Genomic DNA, 16,105 nt, shown 5'->3' with positions numbered 1-16,105 from the left:
GGGGTAGGCCTGGAGTTCTTCCGGGACTCTAGAGTCGCCCCTCTCCCACAGCTGCCTCCGTTGTCTGCTTAGGTGTTTAAGTGAGACAGCCAACCTATAATTGGCTGTCCTGCCGTGGTTTGCAGTAATGCTTAAAGTCTCTTACTTTCTCGGCGTTCCGGCCACCGACTGTTTGCGCCTCAGAAGGATGTTGCCTCGATCTTTCAGCACGACTCCTTCTGGTCCTATTGCCTCCTTGCTGTATTCCCGTTGCTCACTTGTTGCGTTGTTCTCTTAGGAGTCTGCCAGGATCCCATCCCTGACAGGTCCTCTCTCTAGCTCTTCCCAGTTACTTCTCCCTGTCTTGCTGTCCAACCCCCAGTTTTACCAGAGTGTGAGGAGTGGCCTACTAGATAGAACCACCCCCCCTGGTGGCCGGAGTGTGAAGTGTAGTGTGTGATACCTGATCAGGTGAACTCCCTTAGTGCAATCAGACGCAACATCACTCCCCTTAGCGGCAGAGCGACGTTACTGCAACGACCAGTACTCTGGGGCGCTGCATACGCACATCTGGAAACCAAGGTAATCAGCCTACACTACATCTGTCGCTTCCTACATCTCCCTTCCTATACCGCTCTTCTTAGAGATATCCTATAAGTGAACATGTACTATCCTTGAACGTGATGTGACTTTTTTTTGCTTTATATTGTATATGTTTTATTTCATTGTGTTTGGATTTATTTTATTTGTACATATAACTTGGTGATTGTATACTTAATTCCTTTGACCCTCTCTCACTGTATATTTACTTCTCTTTTTTGATATTGTTGCTATACTATAACTAGTTATTTATACTGTTTCTTTATCTCCTCAGTAACCCCATGAATAAGACCCTGGTGGGTCGAAACGTTGGGTTTGGTTTCGATTTACACATATTGCTCTTATTATCCTGTGGCAACCTTTTTTGTTATGACAATAAATTTGTTGAACACTTTTTGCATCACATCAAGTCTGAGTGTGCGGTATTTTTTGGTATATGACGTTTTGGGCCACTTGGTCCGTCTTACCAGCACCTCTATTATTTTGACCTGAGTGCATACCATTATTCTCCTCTATATGAATTTGATCGAGAGCAGCCCAGAAAGATTCAGGCAGCACAAGAATATTTTGATTTTTAGGAACAATACAGTAAAAATGCAGTAACATCTGCATAACTAATCATATGGTAAATAGTTCCAAGTCAAATTTATGAATGAGATAACCAAGAAGATTGTCTATAAAATGACGGTAGTCTCAGGTTCGAACCAGAAGTGAATGGTGAGATATGGAGCCTGAAAGTCAGAAGGTTAAAACATTGTTACCCTTTTGCTCGTCAAAGTATTCATGTACATAGGGGCAGTATTATAGTAGTTATATTCTTGTACATAGGGGCAGTATTATACTAGTTATATTCTTGTACATAGGAGCAGTATTATAGTAGAAAAAGCAGAAGTCCAGCGTGGGTGAAGTCCATAAAAAATACCTTTTATTCCATTTTCGTTAAAAGCACATAAATCCAAAGTCCATCTTCATATCCATAGACACAAAAACGGGTGATTCCTACCAGTGACAGTCACAGGCTTAAAGTGCATTAAAATCAAACGCGTTTCAACGGTCTTGCCGCCTTACTCATTGTGAGTAAGGCGGCAAGACCGTTGAAACGCGTTTGATTTTAATGCACTTTAAGCCTGTGACTGTCACTGGTAGGAATCACCCGTTTTTGTGTCTATGGATATGAAGATGGACTTTGGATTTATGTGCTTTTAACGAAAATGGAATAAAAGGTATTTTTTATGGACTTCACCCACGCTGGACTTCTGCTTTTTCTTCGTACTACTTGCAGCACTGCATGATCCGTGCGCTGGGACTGAGAGGAGGTGAGCTGATCTTCGTTGCTTTTTCTTTTCCAGTATTATAGTAGTTATATTCTTGTACATAGGGGCAGTATTATAGTAGTTATATTCTTGTACATAGGGGCAGTATTATAGTAGTTATATTCTTGTACATAGGGGCAGTATTATGGTAGTAATATTGTTGCACATAGGAGCAATATTAAAGTAGTTTTATTCTGTATAATGAAAGTTACAATCATTTCTTCAGAAAATATCTATTTCTTCCTCTTTATATCACATTAATTTGGGGTCAGTATTTGGTAGACCATCCTCAGCTTCTTCTACTGCTTCTTTTCTCGTATTGCTCTCTCCATTGATTTTTTGGCCGACTTCGCAATGATTTCCATCAGTTTGGAGGCTAGGAGGGTGTCCGATATAATATTGTTGATAAAGTAGCTCTGAAAGATGAAGTCATAAAGTGATAAGATTCTTCACAAAACATTTTTATTTTCACGATGTGACAGTGTCCATATTTGGGGGGAGCCTCATAGTAATAGTTATACCAAATGTCATAGAAAATATTAAGATCCCTAAAGCCTCTCAAGTTAGGGGGCATTCACTTCCCTCCCTCCTCTCAAACATAGAATTACACTAGGAAAAAGAGCTTACGTTCTAAGTATCTTAGTAGTAGAATTGCACAACTGACATGGGAAATTGGGCAAATCATGAATAGCCATGGGGTGAGGAAACCAAATAAGATATGAATAGTTAATTATTCACGCTCCCTTTGAAGCCAAGATTCTCTAGAGAGTACAGGTAATTAGACAGGAAAGCTCTTTTCTCAGGTCCAGATAACAAAAGGGATACGTGTTTACGTAAAGACAGAGAAATGGAAAAGTCTCCTTTGTCCCCAAGAAAGACATCCTGAGGTGAAAGGAAAGTATTGTTCCCTTCAGGGAAAAATTACACCTGCTACGAGCCACTGGGGCAATGCTGGAAAGTTATGAATATTGGGGTTTGTATAGATCTGATATTGATGGGACATACATCTCAAACTTCAGTATTAATCAGGAAAGAATATGCATATTTTCATGACTGTGACACCTGCCTACAAGCCCCAAATCAATAGTGGCCATTTAACTAACACCAGGCATGTCATGTTTACTATCTATGGAAAGGTAAACTCATGATAAAAAGAAAAGCGGCGATGTTGAACGCCTGCGAGCATTAGGAGTGAAGATATTGCTAATGTTGAGAATTTCATAAGATCCTGGATGGCTGATAAAAGATACTTAGGTGCTGATAAAAGGACAAAGCAAAATATGATCTGGGTTCCTGCAGAGAGATAAATATCAGTGTATGCATGATCCCGTTCACTGGACGTTTCCAATCGAAGTGCTCTCCTTCGATAATCTCTGAGCCATCTCTGTGATTAACGTAGTAAGTTTCTTTTGTTAATCCTGTTTATTTTATGTAATTGCATTTTCTGTACTGCTTTGTCCCCTTTGTAAAATCTTTTGCATATTTTTATAAACACTGGCTATTGTTCTGGATTAAATATAAAATCTAATAGTTCTGTTCCTTTTGTTCTGTAAACCGCACCCCGATACCCTACACCACCAGAAATAAGGAGTTCAGTCGGCCTGTATAAATGACTCGTGGTGGTAGCGAGTAGTTCTTGAGTTATCGTGGAATTTGCAGTGATCATACTGGGAATGTGTAAACATATTCATATTTCAAGTGTTGGAATCGGAGATGTATGTACCATACGCTCACTGTTAGTTCTCCAATAACCAGCCTATTGGTACAAACAGCCTTCGACCTCCTCCGTTAATTGTTGGTCAATCTCGCAATTGTCCGGATGATAGGGGGCTGCAGAGAGCTGTTCGTGACAAAAATATAATAGTGAGTGGATCTGCACGACCTCCCATGCTGTGATCTTTGACAATTGGTGACAGCGGTGGGATCTGTGTGGTCTTCCGGTGTCAATCTTTGACAATTGGGATTCTGCATAATCTCTCCGGTGTGATCTCTTCATGGTGGAGAACACAAATACTCCTGTGTGACCACTAGGGGCACCCTTATACATCACTGGGGTCCATGTTCCCACTGCAGCGCAGGTTACATTGGCAGTGAAGGGGTTACAGTTCAATTTTCTCAGGAAATACCATTATAACAATCTGTATGTAATCTTACTTATATTTATTGTTACTTTATTGCTGCACATCATGTATTCTACCTCAGTCACCTCCAGAGCTGCAATCATAGTTCATTACCTGGATGGAGTGGGAGAGGCAGCCGTTGGTGCGGTGCGTGTACCCCACCGTGTTCAGAGCCTCGCGGACAAAGTCAGGGGCCGTTTTCACTAGAAGATTGCTGGGTAAATTATGGGCCATATTTGTAGAAACAACCATGGGCAGCACCGACTGTGGGCAAAAGGAGAGTCATTATATCTGGTGTATCCAATTCCATTCTGTGTGATACTGTCTGCTGAGCTGTGCATCTAATCCTCTCCTGTGTGATACTGACTGCTGAGCCGTGTATCTAATTCCATCCTGTGTGATACTGTCTGCTGAGCCGTGTATCTAATCCTATCCTGTGTGATACTGACTGCTGAGCCGTGCATCTAATCCTATCCTGTGTGATACTGACTGCTGAGCCGTGCATCTAATCCTATCCTGTGTGATACTGACTGCTCAGCTGTGTATCTAATCCTCTCCTGTGTGATACTGACTGCTGAGCCGTGTATCTAATCCTCTCCTGTGTGATACTGACTGCTGAGCCGTGCATCTAATCCTATCCTGTGTGATACTGTCTGCTGAGCCGTGCATCTAATCCTATCCTGTGTGATACTGACTGCTCAGCTGTGTATCTAATCCTCTCCTGTGTGATACTGTCTGCTGAGCCGTGTATCTAATCCTATCCTGTGTGATGCTGACTGCTGAGCTGTGTATCTAATCCTATCCTGTGTGATACTGACTGCTGAGCCTTGTATCTAATTCTCTCCTGTGTGATACTGACTGCTGAGCCGTGTATCTAATTCCATTCTGTGTGATACTGACTGCTGAGCCGTGTATCTAATTCCATTCTGTGTGATACTGACTGCTGAGCCGTGTATCTAATCCTATCCTGTGTGATACTGACTGCTGAGCCGTGCATCTAATCCTATCCTGTGTGATACTGACTGCTGAGCCGTGTATCTAATCCTATCCTGTGTGATGCTGACTGCTGAGCCGTGTATCTAATTCCATTCTGTGTGATACTGACTGCTGAGCCGTGTATCTAATCCTATCCTGTGTGATACTGACTGCTGAGCCGTTCATCTAATCCTATCCTGTGTGATACTGACTGCTGAGCCGTGTATCTAATCCTATCCTGTGTCATACTGACTGCTGAGCCGTGCATCTAATCCTATCCTGTGTGATACTGTCTGCTGAGCCGTGCATCTAATCCTATCCTGTGTGATACTGACTGCTCAGCTGTGTATCTAATCCTCTCCTGTGTGATACTGACTGCTGAGCCGTGTATCTAATCCTCTCCTGTGTGATACTGTCTGCTGAGCCGTGTATCTAATCCTATCCTGTGTGATACTGACTGCTCAGCTGTGTATCTAATCCTCTCCTGTGTGATACTGACTGCTGAGATGTGTATCTAATCCTATCCTGTGTGATACTGACTGCTGAGCCGTGTATCTAATCCTATCCTGTGTGATACGGTCTGCTGAGCTGTGTATCTAATCCTATCCTGTGTGATACTGTCTGCTGAGCCGTGTATCTAATCCTATCCTGTGTGATACTGACTGCTGAGCTGTGTATCTAATCCTATCCTGTGTGATACTGTCTGCTGAGCTGTGTATCTAATCCTATCCTGTGTGATACTGACTGCTGAGCTGTGCATCTAATCCTATCCTGTGTGATGCTGACTGCTGAGCTGTGCATCTAATCCTATCCTGTGTGATACTGACTGCTGAGCTGTGCATCTAATCCTATCCTGTGTGATGCTGACTGCTGAGCTGTGCATCTAATCCTATCCTGTGTGATACTGACTGCTGAGCTGTGCATCTAATCCTCTCCTGTGTGATACTGACTGCTGAGCCGTGTATCTAATCCTCTCCTGTGTGATACTGTCTGCTGAGCTGTGCATCTAATCCTATCCTGTGTGATACTGTCTGCTGAGCCGTGTATCTAATCCTATCCTGTGTGATACTGACTGCTCAGCTGTGTATCTAATCCTCTCCTGTGTGATACTGACTGCTGAGCCGTGTATCTAATCCTATCCTGTGTGATACTGACTGCTCAGCCGTGTATCTAATCCTATCCTGTGTGATACTGACTGCTGAGCCGTGTATCTAATCCTCTCCTGTGTGATACTGACTGCTGAGCCGTGTATCTAATCCTATCCTGTGTGATGCTGACTGCTGAGCTGGGTATCTAATCCTATCCTGTGCGATACTGATTGCTGAGCCGTGTATCTAATCCTATCCTGTGTGATACTGACTGCTGAGCCGTGTATCTAATCCTATCCTGTGTGATACTGACTGCTGAGCTGTGTATCTAATCCTATCCTGTGTGATACTGACTGCTGAGCCGTGTATCTAATCTTATCCTGTGTGATACTGTCTGATGAGCCATGTATCTAATCCTATCCTGTGTGATACTGTCTTCTGAGCGGTGTATCTAATCCCATCCTGTGTGATACTGACTGCTGAGCCGTGTATCTAATCCTATCCTGTGTGATACTGACTGCTGAGCTGTGTATCTAATCCTATCCCGTGTGATACTGTCTTCTGAGCTGTGTATCTAATCCTATCCTGTGTGATACTGACTTCAGAGCTGTGTATCTAATACTATCCTGTGTGATACTGACTGCTGAGCCGTGTATCTAATCCTATCCTGTGTGATACTGTCTGCTGAGCTGTGTATCTAATCCCATCCTGTGTGATACTGACTGCTGAGCCGTGTATCTAATCCCATCCTGTGCGATACTGTCTGCTGAGCCTTGTATCTAATCCTATCCTGTGTGATACTGTCTGCTGAGCTGTGTATCTAATCCTCTCCTGTGTGATACTGACTGCTGAGCTGTGTATCTAATTCCATCCTGTGCGATACTGACTGCTGAGCTGTGTATCTAATTCTCTCCTGTGTGATACTGTCTGCTGAGCTGTGTATCTAATTCTAGCCTGTGTGATACTGACTGCTGAGCCTTGTATCTAATCCTATCCTGTGTGATACTGTCTGCTGAGCCGTGTATCTAATCCTATCCTGTGTGATACTGACTGCTGAGCCGTGTATCTAATCCTATCCTGTGTGATACTGTCTGCTGAGCCGTGTATCTAATCCTATCCTGTGTGATACTGACTGCTGAGCCTTGTATCTAATCCTGTCCTGTGTGATACTGTCTGCTGAGCCGTGTATCTAATCCTATCCTGTGTGATACTGACTGCTGAGCCGTGTATCTAATCCTATCCTGTGTGATACCATCTCAGCACTGCTGCCCCTCTCGCACAGTCGGTATTCTCAGGGTCAGACATTACCTGAACCATTATTCCCTTTGATTTATATTCTATGTGAAGAGAACGGGAAAAATAATCCAGGAACGCCTGGAAGAGAAGAGAACATGGTCAGAGCCGCCAGTGGCTGATACCAGAGAGTAAATGCTCATTCTATTGTGTAATCAAGAGACATTTTCCCCCAAGTCTTTGATCCATGCAGATTGTGTAGAGAAACGGCAGCTTCTACCATAGAAATGTCTATAGCCACGCCCCAGTACATGCAAATGAGTATTATGCAGCCCCGCCTCTCAGCCAACAAAAATGTGGAAAATTAGAGAGCAGATCTACCTTGGTGGCACTGTATATGTTGAGCAATGGGTACGGGTGGGCACCAGCTTGTGACGACACATTTATTATCAGACCTTTCCTCCTGTAAAATAGAGAAAAAAGTGGGAGAGTTTCTCTGGGCAATGACCAACCAACCACAGTCCTAGCATTGTACATCCACACCACCATCTCCACATTCCGACCATCATCCAACCACACTGCTATCTACACAGTCCCTACAGTCATCCAACCACACCACCATCTCCACAGTCTGACCATCACTCAACCACACCACAATCTATAGTCCCCATAGTCATCCAACCACACCGCCATCTCCACAGTCTGACCATCACTCAACCACACCGCTATCTACACAGTCCCCGCAGTCATCCAACCACACCGCTATCTACACAGTCCCCGCAGTCATCCAACTACACCGCTATCTACACATTCTGACCATCATCCAACCACACCGCCATCTCCACATTCCGATCATCATCCAACACCACCACCATCTCCACATTCCCCACAGTCATTCAACCACACCACCATCTCCACAGTTCGTCCATCGTTCAAACACAACGCCATCTATTCTGGTCACAGTCATCCAACCACACTGCTATCTCTACATTCCGACCATCATCCAACCACACCGCTATCTACACAGTCCCCATAGTCATCCAACCACACCACCATCTCTACATTCCAACCATCATCCAACCACATCGCCATCTCCACATTCCCCATACTGTAGTCATCCAACCAATCTACCATCTCCACAGTCCGCTCATCATTCCACCACACAGCCATCTCCACATTCCAGCCATCATTCAACCACACATCCATCCATCTACACAGTCCCCAGTTAACCAACCACACCACCATCTCCCCACTCCAATATCATCCAATCACACTGCCATATCTACAGTTCAACCATTATTCAACCACACCGCCATCTACAAAGTTGGTCCATCATTCAACCACACCATCGTCAAAGCACACCGCCATCTACTCAGTCCAATCGCCATCCACCCACACCGCCATCTCCAAAGTCAGACTATCATCCAAGCACACCCCCCTCTACACAATCCGACCATTATCCAACCATACTTCTATCTCAACAGTCTATCCGGCATCCAACCACACCATCTCCACAATCCTACCTTCATCCAACCACACCGTCATCTCCACAGTCTGACATAATCTAACCACTCTGCCATCTCCACAGTCTGACCGTCATTCAACCACTCCGCCATCTCCATTCAAACACATTGCACATGTACATCTACATGGTCTGATCTTCATTCAAACACACTGCCATCTACACAGTCCCCACAGTCATCCAGCCATACCACCTTCTCCACAGTCCGATATCATCCTACCACATGGCCATCTACACAGTCCCCACAGTCATCCAGCCATACCACCATCTCCACAGTCCACCCATCACTCAACCACACCGCCATCTCCACATTCCGACCATCATCCAACCACACACCCATCCATCTGCACAGTCAAAATAGTTATCCAACCACACCACCATCTCTACAGTCTGATATCATCACTGCCATATCCACAGTCCAACCATCATCCAACCACACCATCATTGAAGCACACTGCCATCTACTCAGTCCAATCGCCATCCAACTACATAGCCATCTGCACAATCCGACCGTCATCCAACAACACTGCCATCTACACAGTCCGATTGTTATCCAACCACATCACCATCTACACAGTCCGACCATTATCCAACCACAAATTCTCCACAGTCCTACCTTCATCCAACCACACCATCATCTTCACAGTTCTACCATCATCCAACCATACCGCCATCTCCACAGTCCCACCATCATTCAACCACACCGCCATCTCCACGGTCCGACTGTCATTCAAGCACATTGCCATCTCCAGTCTGATTGATCTTCATTCAACCACACTGCCATCTCCAAAGTTCATTAATCAACCACCTGATGAGGTCAGCCAAACTTTGCCTAATATGTAAGGGGCTTATAGGGCAGAACACAATGCAGAATATAATGATTTACACCTGGACACCAACCTCTGCACCATTTTTGGTAGCACAATCGCGGTCATCTGGAAATTAAGAATAAAGGCTTTAGCCTGAAATACCTTCAACTGCAGAGACTCATAGATCCTCCCATCTGTATCCTCAGGGAGAGGAGCACATGTACATATCCGTTGTTTCTTACCTGTACAGCGGACATCATATTGCAGTTCATTATGGCAGTTACTTTCTTTTGGAAAAAAAAAACAAAGAACAACCCATTAGATTATAAGTTTTGGATTTGTCTCAGGTTATGACAGAACATGGATTGTTCTACCACAGATATACACGGATATCCTGAGACTGAGGGAGCATGCAGGTCATCTTGTGTAGGAAGGAAGGAGACCCACACAACATCACACCCACCTGGCTGACGTCAGGCACATTGAGAAACACGGTGGCTTCTGGACTGTAGGACATCCCAACGTTATTGACTGCAATCAAAGAGCCAAACATTCACACCTTGTCATAAAGCAAAACTACAATTCAACAGAAGAAGAGAGAAGCCAAAGACGGAGACATCATAGATGAAGAAAGAAAGGAGGGCACTGGATTATGTAGAAGTAAGGGGGCCCCTAAAACTAAACAGGACCCCAATGATTATAGCAATAACAGACTTGGGATTTGATACTTATCACCCAAACCCTGCACAGACATCTTCTAAAATATCTCTAGGTTGGGTTTACTCACTACAATGTTGTACAAATCCAATGACGACATTGGGTACAGCTACATTTTATTGTTTTCCAATACCACTGATCAGACATTCATTCCCATGAAGACTCATGAGGTGGTCCAAGTTTTTACTCCACCCCACAATTTTAGTTTATGGTCATAACACAGAATACAAAGTGTAAAGGACTCTGGCCAGATAAGGTGCACATATGACATTGGAGATTGGTATTACCAAGGATGCCAATGTCCAGATCCTGCAACTCCTTCTCAACCTTAGGATAAATTTCAGGTCCACCTGTAAAGTCCAACTGGATTACTTTGGTTTTCCTATTGGTTTGCTCCTCTGTAAAAGGTTAAAAACTTTTGTAAGAGTCAAGATTTTCTTAAGTTCAAGATAAAATATTCCCCTGAGCACCTCCAGAATCAGGAGACCTTATTGACCTTATGCCCAGCCAACCTCATCCTCACAGCCTTAATGTAGATCTTATTATTCATCCGGTATCTAGAAAGTTAATGTATCACAGTACATAGTACAGTGTGTGGAGAATTTCTGTATTTGGAGTCTTTACGCACGTTAATTTTATTCACAGATCTCATCTATTCTGACCACATCTAGATCCTTTATCCTGCAGGCATCTAGAGATTTCATCTTGTTATCTGGAGACCTAATTGTTCTTATACTGATGGGATTAAAGTCTCTAGATAAAGACGGGAAAAAATTCCTTAATTGTGCTACTATTAAATAGAAACCATTTTCAATTCATTTGTATCTGGAGACTCTTAATCTTCTTTAAATATTGATCAAGATGAGAATCTAGAAATAGGCAGCAAGAATGATGGTTGGAGGGTTGTCCTTCTTGTTTACAATACCTAGACAAGATCTAGAAGGTTTCCAAACTAGGAAAAGTCCTTATTAATGCTGCCAATATTTAGGGTTCATCCTCCACCAGTCTCAGGAGACATACATTTATCCTTTCGGGACTTGGGGAAGTATGAAGTCTTCAGATGAAGTCAAGAGGAATGTTGTGGTAGTGACATGTTATTTGAGGTTTCCAAATACAGAAATGGGACTTCGAAATTAATGATTTGTCACTCTATGTGTCTGTATCTCGAAATCTTATTTATGAGAATACCAGATATCTCCAGAATACCAGATGTCTCCAGAATCATCTCTTACCGATCCCTTTCGCAACATTTTTCAGCTTCTCTAGAGTCCTGCTGATGAGGACGATATCGAAACCCCTTTTGGCCAGCTATGGAGGACACAGAGGTGTGAGGACACAGAAGTGAGAGTTACGTTACAGATGGACTGGTGTCCACTCACCTCCTCAGCGTAGGACTTCCCAATTCCGTCTGTTGCTCCTGTTACCACTGAAAAAATCAGAAAAGAATACAGAGTAAAAATATGATGTTAGGGGTCAGTGGATTCACAGCTCTAAAAATTGGCCATGAATTTGCCCTCTATTTTGCAGCAGCAAATTGTCCAAAATGGACAAACCCCAGGAACGGCCCACAATAATGCCTGTGACTGTGTAGATCACCGTCACCGATGGTCAACTGAATATCAAACTTTCTCAAAAAGTGTTGTGTGCAAAAGTTTGTGCACCCTTGCAGAATATTTTTGTTATTGTAGTGTTTGGGAACTCGCCATGGTAAATCTTAATTTGACGATGAAAAGGTTTATGTGCAACCATAAATACAGTAAGGAGTTAAAATAGTGGCACATGCAAAGGTTTGTGCTCCCTTCCCAGTACGTATATATGTTTATTTTCTAATGTGTGAGAACTTGGGGAACTCTTTATAATGTCACAATATGGAGTCTGGATTGTGGCCGTAAAACTCCACAACAAAACCCACCACAATATATCCCCATGGCCATGAGCCTAGAAAGCAGGAGGCCACCCCCAGAAATCCTTCCCCTCATCCAGGTGATGTTGAACCTGATGTCAGGAATGACAGTGACCTCCAAGGACTGTCTAATCGTGACCGTGACACACACCGGCCGCTCCGGATTTGGCCTCAACAGTAAATTATACCACATTGGCTAATAATTACTTTGGATTTTGCCCTTAAGAATAGGTCTCAATCTGGGATGTAGGGAGTGGAGACAATGAATCAGCTGATAACAGTGCATGACTTTCAGGAAAGAGTTAACTGAAAACAATCACAAAGAATCGGGAGGATCCAGAGAGATGATGAAACTTTATATAACTCTACACAGAGCCCATAAAAGAATTCACACCCCTTGTTACATAATGTATCACATCTAATAGATGACATCTCTCGAATATCCAGGGGAAGACAAGTCTGCATAAGAGGAAATAAGTGAATTAATAATGTCGTAGAGAAAAATAAAAATCCATACAGACATCTCCAGAGAGGTAACATGACATCCTAACACTAAAAATATGGGGAAGAGAGAAAACTAATTATAACTGAAGAGCTGACACTCCAACCTCCTTTGAAGTAGGACTACACATTGAACATGTGTAATTTATTATAGCTAGGAAGAGAGAAACTAATTAAAAAAGGGGAAATAGTGAGAGAGATGATGCTTCAACCTTCTTTGAAACAGAGGCCTCCTGCAGTGCCCAGGTAATTACAACTGGAGTTTTCAACAACAGTTTTTCTCTGTGGAAAATCATGAAGGCTGAGATCTTTTTATGCAGAGGTGGGAGAAGTATCTTTCTTAAAGGAGGTTCCCCTCTTCAAAGAAAAACTGGACAATTGCTGTAGATACTCTGTCTCCGGGGTCCAGATATGAATATATGGATTTTGCATCAATCTGATATTTGTGGGAGATATATTTTCAGTGTCGTAGTGAAGGGACGAATATAACGCATTCAATAACATCACTGTACGTCCCTTAGAACCCCTACAACATAATAACATCCGATGGATGATGTTATCTATGTCATATGTCATTTCTATCATAAGGTAAAATCGTGACAGGAAACCTAATGATGATATCTACCACCTGGGACTTGCAGGGGCAAAGATGTTCTGTAAGTTAGGGATCTTATAAAAATAAAAGGGCTGAGCACATCCCGCAAACAGACCCCACATGAGCTGATCAAGGAGAGGTATGTGGGAGTAACCTTGAGCTAATAGAAAGACTTGTAGTGGGAGCAGCCGCAGCCTCGTCTATCACTTGGCAGACAATTGTGTGATTGTCCTGACCATTGGAGGCAGTGGAGTTGCATGTTCTTGACAACTGGTGGCAGAGATGGGATCTGTGTGATCTCTCCTGTGTCATCTGTGACAAAGTGGTAACAGTGGTGGGATCTGCTTCACTGAGTATCCATGACACATAAATATTCACACCCTTTACAATTTTAGTTAAAAAGTCTAAACCACAGGGAACGTGTCTGCCATTTCTTGTGCATGATTGACTTTAGGGCCCATGTATGTGTTGGATGTTCATCTTCAGAATAGCCCCAGGGCCACTTACCTGCCCGGCCTCCAATCTTTTTAAGGTCCGTCCTCCACAATATGAATGTTGAGGGTTTTCTTGTGGCCTGCAGCAGCTTTTATCCAGGATTGCTATGTGCTCAGTGCTCTACTGTAGTAATTCCTCCCCATCACAAGGGTTCAGTAGATGGCTCATGTACATAATCGATTCTCACAGCTGCTCCAAACTTTTCAAGGTTTGTTCTCCAGCCTTAGAGACTTTATGAGCTTTGAGGTTGCGGTTTTCTTGCAGTCTGCAGCAGGTTTTCATCCAGAATTTCTTTGCATTCTGCTGCAGTGAAGCCTTCACACGACAAGGGCCGCGTCCCACCTAACCACCCTAATACTGTGGAAAAAGGGAAACCGTGGCCCCATGCATGCGTTGGATATGCCTTTCCCAGAAGTCGACTCACCACACCCTAGAGACCATATGAATTTCGGGGTTGCAGATCTTTATCCCAGATTATTCTGCAGTAAAGACTCAACAAGGGTTAACGATCGCATCCATGCATGTGCTGGATATGTCAAACACTAGAAGTGATGCTTTGGGTTTGCAGGTCCCTTGGTGACTGCAGCAGGTTTTCATTCTCTATTTATATCTCTTTACTGCTAAAATATCTGCCCCACCACTAGTGCTCTGTTTCCCACATTATTAGGGGTCGACGTAAGAGTTGGACTTACCCCCCTCACAACCACTTTCTTGCTCCAGCCTCCATACTTTTTCAGGTCCATCCTCCAAGCCGGGGACTTTAGGACAGAAGCCTACTAACGGCCTGAGGAGGTTTTTATCAGTATTTCTGTATATTCTGTCACAATGAATCCTTCGTTCCACCATGTGCCCCATATAGTCCCATGGCACATAGAGAAGTAGAGCGCCCATGCATGTGTCCTCGATGCCACTTACCTGCCCAGCCTCCATACTTTCTTAGGTCTGTCCTCCACAGCCTGGAGAGGAAATGAACTCTGAATCCTTTTAGGACGATCCATAACTGTTTGGTGACCAGGTAGCATAGTGCCAGCTGTCCCAGCAGGTTGAGCCCTTGAGACAGAAGACACTCCATTTCTTCCCTTGTGTAGTTGCTCTGTGCATGCCACCTGGTAATATCGGCATGTAAACTTCCATAGTCCCACCTCCAGCTGATAGCTGGAGATCTAAGCCTCTAAGCCAGCAGCACATACGTCGTCCCTGACAGGTAGTGGAGTACGTGCCGGCGACCAGGGTGGAGTTAGGCTCAATGCACGGTAAATAATTAAATGTGACTCTGATGAGGTTCACACAGAGAACAATGTCCCTTACTAGTAGAAGGTGCCAAGATAAATGACAGAAGATTTACCAGCATCATGGTGACTGTCATGGATCCCAGGGAGGATATCTTTATCCCCACTGCTCACAGCAATAAGTCATGAACCGGGGTTGTTTGGTTGCCCAGTTCTTTCTGAAGGGGATTTATCTATATCCCACTTCCCAGTTCCGGTTTGGAACTTGCAGCTCTCTGGCGCCCCCTTACCATCAGGTCAGACAGGGTACTGCACCTAGGATAATTAGTCGCCAGAAAGGCTGCCTTACTTTGTACTGGCTAATGGGCACACTGCAGCGAGGGCAATATAACTACTCCCACTCAGATGGGAACAATAATTATCAACGTCGTCCATCGCTACAAAGTCTCTCAAACGCACAGGACAAATCCGCTGCCACCAGCTCTGATTCCTTAATTAATAACGGGTCCGGAGCCAACCCAAATTAATTCACTTCAGAGGACGTGACAGTACGTTATAGAGCAAGGAGAAACGAAGCTAGTAATTTTATGTATTTTACTCCAAAAAGGTAGGCAGTGTTTACAAAAGGATAAAAGGATATTATAAAGTAAGACAAGTATCGTATGTACAAACAATTACAAATAAAAAGGAATTAACAGTGAAAATCGTCTTACGGTTCGTTCACATCATTCAATGGTGCGCCATGCGGTGGCAGGGCTGGGGACCTTGTCACTTATCTTCAGGTCAGATTGCACAGCCTGTCGTAGCTGAATCCCCCGGCAAAAGACCCCCCTTTGTCTGGGCCTCTGAGTTTTATACCTTTGCCTAAAACTAAGGGTCTCTCCCCCTGGATGACCTCATGGGGTGGGCAGAGCTATGGAATGCACTCCTCTTTCTTGAGGATATGAAAAACCATCATCTCGCATATCTCAGCATATGAAACTCGAAGAAAGACGACACCCGTGTCGTTATGCCCAGCGTGGCCTA

The 16,105-nt window shown here is 43.8% G+C and overlaps 1 protein-coding gene across 1 annotated transcript; it reads right to left on the bottom strand.

The window, feature by feature from the left end:
- Positions 1-2,065: 2,065 nt before the first annotated feature.
- Positions 2,066-15,006, bottom strand: LOC143774235 (very-long-chain 3-oxoacyl-CoA reductase-B-like). The gene is made up of 11 exons (XM_077261622.1): positions 14,766-15,006; positions 11,736-11,782; positions 11,589-11,664; positions 10,644-10,754; positions 10,103-10,170; positions 9,882-9,926; positions 9,731-9,765; positions 7,690-7,771; positions 7,384-7,449; positions 4,127-4,276; positions 2,066-2,308 (listed from the first exon to the last, which is right to left on the bottom strand). Exons 1-11 carry the CDS (start codon positions 14,920-14,922, stop codon positions 2,192-2,194), a joined length of 954 nt encoding a protein of 317 aa, XP_077117737.1. The 5' UTR covers positions 14,923-15,006; the 3' UTR covers positions 2,066-2,191.
- Positions 15,007-16,105: the final 1,099 nt, after the last annotated feature.

This window comes from Ranitomeya variabilis, chromosome 5, assembly GCF_051348905.1.
Source record: "Ranitomeya variabilis isolate aRanVar5 chromosome 5, aRanVar5.hap1, whole genome shotgun sequence".
In the NCBI taxonomy this organism is placed as follows: Eukaryota; Metazoa; Chordata; class Amphibia; order Anura; family Dendrobatidae; genus Ranitomeya; species Ranitomeya variabilis.
This window is presented reverse-complemented; position numbering and strand designations above follow the sequence as displayed.

Bases quoted from the DNA above. Each gene is read 5' to 3' on its own strand.
- LOC143774235 (XM_077261622.1), bottom strand. From the start codon at position 14,922: ATGGAGTGTCTTCTGTCTCAAGGGCTCAACCTGCTGGGACAGCTGGCA. The intron at 10,755-11,588 runs GTAAGAGATGAT...AACCTTTTACAG, and splicing joins AAATGTTGCGAAAGGGATCG to AGGAGCAAACCAATAGGAAA. The intron at 9,927-10,102 runs GTGGGTGTGATG...TTTTTCCAAAAG, and splicing joins ATGTGCCTGACGTCAGCCAG to AAAGTAACTGCCATAATGAA.